Source organism: Nanorana parkeri, unplaced genomic scaffold (genome assembly GCF_000935625.1).
Source record: "Nanorana parkeri isolate BGI_ZX_2015 unplaced genomic scaffold, ASM93562v1 scaffold516, whole genome shotgun sequence".
In the NCBI taxonomy this organism is placed as follows: Eukaryota; Metazoa; Chordata; class Amphibia; order Anura; family Dicroglossidae; genus Nanorana; species Nanorana parkeri.
The window spans coordinates 530,955-536,954 of record NW_017306784.1 but is presented as its reverse complement, the minus strand read 5'-3'; the positions used below and the strand labels follow the sequence as shown (position 1 = coordinate 536,954).

The following is a 6,000-nucleotide window of genomic DNA, read 5'->3' as shown; positions in this document are numbered from 1 at the left end:
TATATATATATATATATTTATTTTGCACACGTGTGGTGTTATTAACCTCACTAATATAAAACACAGAGAAGTCAACAGCAACAATACAAGACCAGTATGTAGCATAAAGGTATAGAAAAGAACAAAACTGTTTTCTGACCTCTAATTCCCGAAGAACAGGGTGCTCTTCTATGCCAGGGAATAGCACTCGCATTGCATAGGTACGATAATCCAGGTAAGGGATTCCTGAGCGATCCAAGTCACTGGTTAATTCATTGATGTCAGTCTGCAGCTCTGCAAAAGCTGTTATCCATAGCCAAAGAAACAATTAATTTTGCATAGCATAGATGAATAAACGGAGCACTTTACGTGGGTTGCAGACAAATCAATTACAACTACAAGTATAAGTGGTTTTGATTGGCATCTATTGCAGTAGCTTGCTATTAGGGAAGCATTTGTAAAAAGTTGTGGCACTGGAGTAAAGGTAAAAATATGATGACGGCAAACAGTGATCACTGAATCTTGGACGCTTTATAGGTATTTTCTGACACAAGAACACATCTCTACGGAGCAGGAACAGCTACTGTTCAAAGTATTTGGAGCTACCAACTGAAATTCTAAAGCATATTTCAGTTTCAGTATCTGTACATAAATAAAATTATATTGGGTTGGCATTATCATTTACACACACACACACACACACACACATATATATATATATCTGGATCGGCTGAGCCGAACTTCCGGCAGGCTACTCACTGCTGTTCGGTCTATTCTCATAGATGTCGAACAGCAGTGAGTAAATAGCCGAATGCCGCCGAGCGGCATTCGGCTCGGCTGTTCTGCTCGGTGGAGGTAGGTTTTGGTGCAGAATAAGACTTTTGGTAGTTAAATAGCACATTTTCATATATGTATCGTCAGCAAACACTCCGTCCCCGATGTCGTTAATAAACAGGTTGAAAAGCATCGGTCCCAGCACAGAACCCTGAGGCATACCGCTAATGACACTAGCCCAGTCTGAAAGAGCGCCATTTATTGATACTCTCTGTACCCGTTCCTGTAGCCAGTTCTCTATCCATGTACACACCCTTCCGTCTATGCCCATAGCTCTTAGCTTGTGTAGTAAGCGTTTATGAGGTACCATAGCAAAATCAGTAAAAAAAAAAAAAAAAGACAAAACTGAGTGTTTACCCTTCTCTACTGTATCAAAAACTTACAGAAGAAAAAGACTAAATTTCCTGTATATCTAGGTTGTCAACGGCCTGCACAGACAGTCCATGCTTTTAAGGCACAAACGGTGGGTGTCTGTAAAGTCCATAAGGAGAATCAAGTACTTTTACAGAGATAAATTCTAGTAGGGCCACATCTGCAGGTCACCCCCCCCCCCAGAATATATGTCAGTTGTTGTGGTTGCTTAAAAATAATTACAAATGTGCGCTAGGGATGGGGCCATAGGGGAAGCTGGAAGAAGTAGCTACTTCCTTAGCCTGCGTCTACCCTCTTAAGTGGCTCCAGCTTGAATGGTGTGTGGAAATAAGTTTCATTTCAATAGTTTGTCTTGGGCAGTAAGTTACACGACAGCAGTAAATGTCTGTATTACCAATCTAGAACAGCTGTCATTGTCTGAGAAAGGCACTTTCCTCTTCATATGCGCTTTCAGTTTTCCCCTGTCAACTCTGTCTTTACTTTAGCTAAATTTAACCCCTAAAACAGCATTAGTATTCCTATTTCAACTGACAGGCAAATGTTTTCACTGGAAGCTGGTGGTCTTCTGGGATTTGTAGAGAACATTTATTCACTGGTCAGTGAAAGCAACAAGAAGGAAAGCATTGTCAAGCAGCTGCAGAGTCTTCAAAACAAATCTATGTTATCATAGTACTGACTGTGGAAACTCAAGAGTCTATACTGGAGACCCCAGCAGAGGAAGAATTTCAGGGTTACTACTACAATACAGCTCAAAGGGTCATTTAACAAACACAATCAGGTCAGATTGCTGAGTAAGGGCTTTTTTTTAGCTTAAACAATACAATGAGATGTTAAATAATGCCCAAAAAGGTGCAATCACTAAATCTCTGATTGACTCCTTGTTAAATAATGTTACCTTGCAAAAGAATAAACTGAATCCTAAACCTCCTGCTACTTACACTGTTGAACCGTTGCTCTGTTGTAATATAATCATCCTCTAAAGTGTCTTCTAAAAAGGACACTTCCTGGGAGTGTCGATTTGCATTCTCCTCTGCCACGCTCAGTGGTGCCTCGCTTTATCCACCTGTGTCCAGCATTAACAAGGCGGAAATCGATACTCTCAGAAATTTAGACGCTTTAGGGCTAGTTCACACCATAACTGCATGCGCCTGCACAGCTGCAGTGCGATGCGCTTTGCCTCATTTTAACCATGATTTTAATACTTTTTTTGAGCTTAAAATTGACTTTCAGGTGCAGTCCAGTGCGTTTGCATGCAGTTTTGATGCATTCTGTTGCAATCAGGTTCAGCTAAAATGTGGCAAGCAGGATTTTTTTTTTCTTAATGCACCAAAACTGTCTGCAATGGAGTGAACAGAGCACCAGAAATCCAATTAGAAAGCATTGTGATGCGTTTTTGATGCAGCTGTCAAACTAAAGGGCTGCATCACAACTGCATCTGGTGTGAACTAGCCCTTAGAGGAGGTTTTCATTGCAATGAAGTGTAGCGCTATTTAAGGTATTTTTCAAGTTTTTTACTGCATATTATAATCACTACTCATTGAAATGATTTCATGTGCAAACTATGTACCATGTTGGAATATGCAAGACTTTAACTAAATAAGTTGAAAATGTAAACACTTTCATTTATTCCACACAATTGTGGTCTGTTGCAGTGCGTTACAGCACCTGTTAACATCTTACACTAAGAATGACTTATTGAGCAAAATCTTAACATGCTCAAATGTTGGTCTGTTTAATGAAACATGCAAATATAAAAGGCAATAAGTCAAATACAGTGATCCAATCCAAAGGTAAAATCATGAAAAAGGTAGAACAGAAATAATACATCTACAATCCTGAATCTGAACCTTAAGAGTGCAATACAAAATATTAACAATTCAAACGGTTTATTGTTTCTTTCATTCTGACCAAAATATTACTTGCCTTCTTTGCATTCCAGAGCCACCCGTGACTCTAGGTTGTCCATCTGCATCTGCAGTCTCTTCAAGGTTAAGTCATTCTCTCTAGACTTGCGTTTGTAGGCAATTAACACAATAATGACAATGATAAGAAGAAGACTTCCACCAGCAGCTATGCTCACAATAGCAGGAAGAGTTAGGAGGCTGTCTGATAACACATTGATGGAACCAGGTGAAAACACCATGCCTCCAACATGGACCTAGAAGAAAATGAAAACTGCTTAGGTAAAGCAGAATGGGCAATAGTGAATGGAGCTTATGCAAACTACAGTGAACCTAGCAACCAGTTATAAGATTGCTTTTTATTTCTTGGGACTCTCTAAATGCTAAAAAAAATGACCTCTAGCTAGTTGTCACAGATTTCTGACAACATAGCTTTCTAAAGTCATTAAATAAAGGCAAATATGCTTGAAAAATCTGATGAACAGAATAAATAAACAAATCCTGTAATAGAGACAAGGATGGATGCAACATAGTGATAGTCATTTAAATAAATTACAGTATGGTTACTTTTTCTACTTAGGAGAGCCACAGCAATCCACTTGATGCTCAGTGTGAAAATACATGAAGATGGTGAAAAAAGTATTAAGGAACTTACAGTCACTTTATGTTGGCCAGTAAGATTAGGTGACTCGCAGAGAAGCTGAGTTTCGGAAACAGTGACATCACATGGTGTGTCTCCAATCAGAACAGTGTAATTCAGCTTCACTCCTCCTGTTGCAGGTGGACACAGATTCTTACCCTGTTCAGAAAGTAACATCACATTACTACAAACATTTGTGGTTACATTTGTCAACATTACAGCAGGCATGTCAAACTGATGTCTGTAGCCTGTATCTCACCCCCTCTCTCCCTCTTTGTGGCCATCAGTGATTTATGTGTTTTTTTTTTTTTTTTAATGAATAAGACCCTAGCAACTCTCTGGTTGATAAAAGCTACACTTCTGTATCTAAATTTGCTGTTCATTAATTTTGGATAAAACAAGTTGCTATATTTACTAAGAAATAACAAACCTAAGTGATATAATCTGTTTTTTGGCAATTAAACAGGTATGACCCTCAGTAGACAATGCAGCCCCTTGAATATTAATCCCACTAAATTCAGGCCACTGTTTGAGGTTGTCAAGTCTAACAAATTATTCAATTTTCATGATTGCAACATTTACAGATTACGTCAAATTCCTAAACATGCACTTATATTATTACTATTACATGTTCATAAATAGAAAGAATCTACCCGCATAAAATCTGCTGTTGCACATAATCATTCCCCAAATCATCTCCATCTGAAATCTAAACCTTCAATTTCTTAAAATTTATAACATAAGCAGTCATTTAGAAAACACGAACATTTTCACATTTTCCATCCTTCGCATTTATAACAGACACCTTCAGTTAAGCCATTTGGAACCAGGAAACTGTACAGCTATATTATCAACAAATATACACTGTCATTATTTTCAAGTAGTTCAGATGTTCCTTCACCTTTAGTATAATTGGAGTGCCGGGCTTTTGCTCAAGAATGCCTGTAGCGCTGAGAACCTCAAATGTTGGGTTGGGGTAATAGATAAATTTGGTATTATTGTAGATCAGTAGTGACTGCACATTATTAAAGATGAATCCAAACTCATCTGGTCTTTCCACAGCATCCAGTCCGGGGCGATACTCTGGAGTAAGGGCAGGAGCCCAGCACATCAGAGAAGAGGCATTAGCGATCTTACACACCTGGTGAGAAATTAATAATATTACAATAACATCTAAAATATTTAAAATGTTAACAGAATAGATGTACAGAACAGATATTGGATTTATCAGTGTTGTCTGCACTAAGTTAATGACGCTTTTGTTTTCAAGTAGTTCAGATGTTCCTTCACCTTTAGTATAATTAGAGTGCCAGGCTTTTGCTCAAGAATGCCTGTAGCGCTGAGAAGCTCAAATGTTGGGTTGGGAGTATTTTAGTAAGCACAATGAAATAAAATCAGTGAATTTATTATCTTTGAAAATGGACAGAACTGTGCACAAGTTTAGCCTGATGAAGTGTTACAGAGTCAAGAAAGTGATATTTAGAGCAGCAGGCTTGGGCAGTTAGTGGGCGACTTAGGTGTATCAGGTCAACAAACTAGTGTTTGCTTCAGACGTTTATTAGATTTCATAGAACTGACTGTATTCAGAGGACATACATGTCAATCAGGAACAATTCTCCCCTGAATGTGGGATTTTCATTAAAAAAGTAATTTCGCTGATCAAATAATAAAACTAATCTTTAAAATGTATTTATAAACAAAAAAGGTTTCTAACTACTGATTAACATTGAAAAATTGCTGATCAGAAACAAAAAACTATTGCATAAAACCAGCATTTTTTGTTTTTGCATTTTGGTTCTTCTTTGTAGCAGTAGGTGGTGCTAGGTCATTGAAAAGCTGCACAAACTTCAACTGTGGCAGGCTGTGCAAAGAAAACCATATAGACTAAGTTACAGCACAATAAACAATCAAAAGATGCATAAATCATCACACAACAGTACTTTCAAATTATGATTATCTTTTATCTAAACTAAACAAGCAAAAGCGGAAGTCTTGTTGAAAATGTCAAAAAAAGTCAAATGCCTGAGGCAAACATACATTTACAGATTCCTTGCCATTGTACTTCACTCGAATTCTTGGCTCTTGTATGATATCAAGGTTGGTACCAGTAATTGTAAGGGATGTGTGACCGCTGTCAATGGAAAAAAAACAGGGATTTTAGAAATGTGTTATGTCTCATGTTGAACAAAAGAAACACAAAATAATTGAATATAATTTGATAAGCTGCAAAACAGAAGGATGCATAATTGGACACAAAGTGAATACTTCCTTTAT

The 6,000-nt window shown here is 37.7% G+C and overlaps 1 protein-coding gene across 1 annotated transcript in view; it reads right to left on the bottom strand.

Annotated features, from left to right (window-relative positions):
- Positions 1–6,000, bottom strand: part of PLXNA2 (plexin A2) — a 275,782-nt gene that overhangs the window by 57,184 nt on the left and 212,598 nt on the right. Inside the window, exons 16-20 of the mRNA XM_018561322.1 lie at positions 5,764–5,857; positions 4,628–4,867; positions 3,742–3,885; positions 3,109–3,343; positions 140–282 (exon numbers count right to left, since the gene is read on the bottom strand). Of these exons, the coding sequence (XP_018416824.1) occupies positions 140–282; positions 3,109–3,343; positions 3,742–3,885; positions 4,628–4,867; positions 5,764–5,857 (856 nt within the window). The remainder of the gene's footprint in view (positions 1–139; positions 283–3,108; positions 3,344–3,741; positions 3,886–4,627; positions 4,868–5,763; positions 5,858–6,000) is intronic.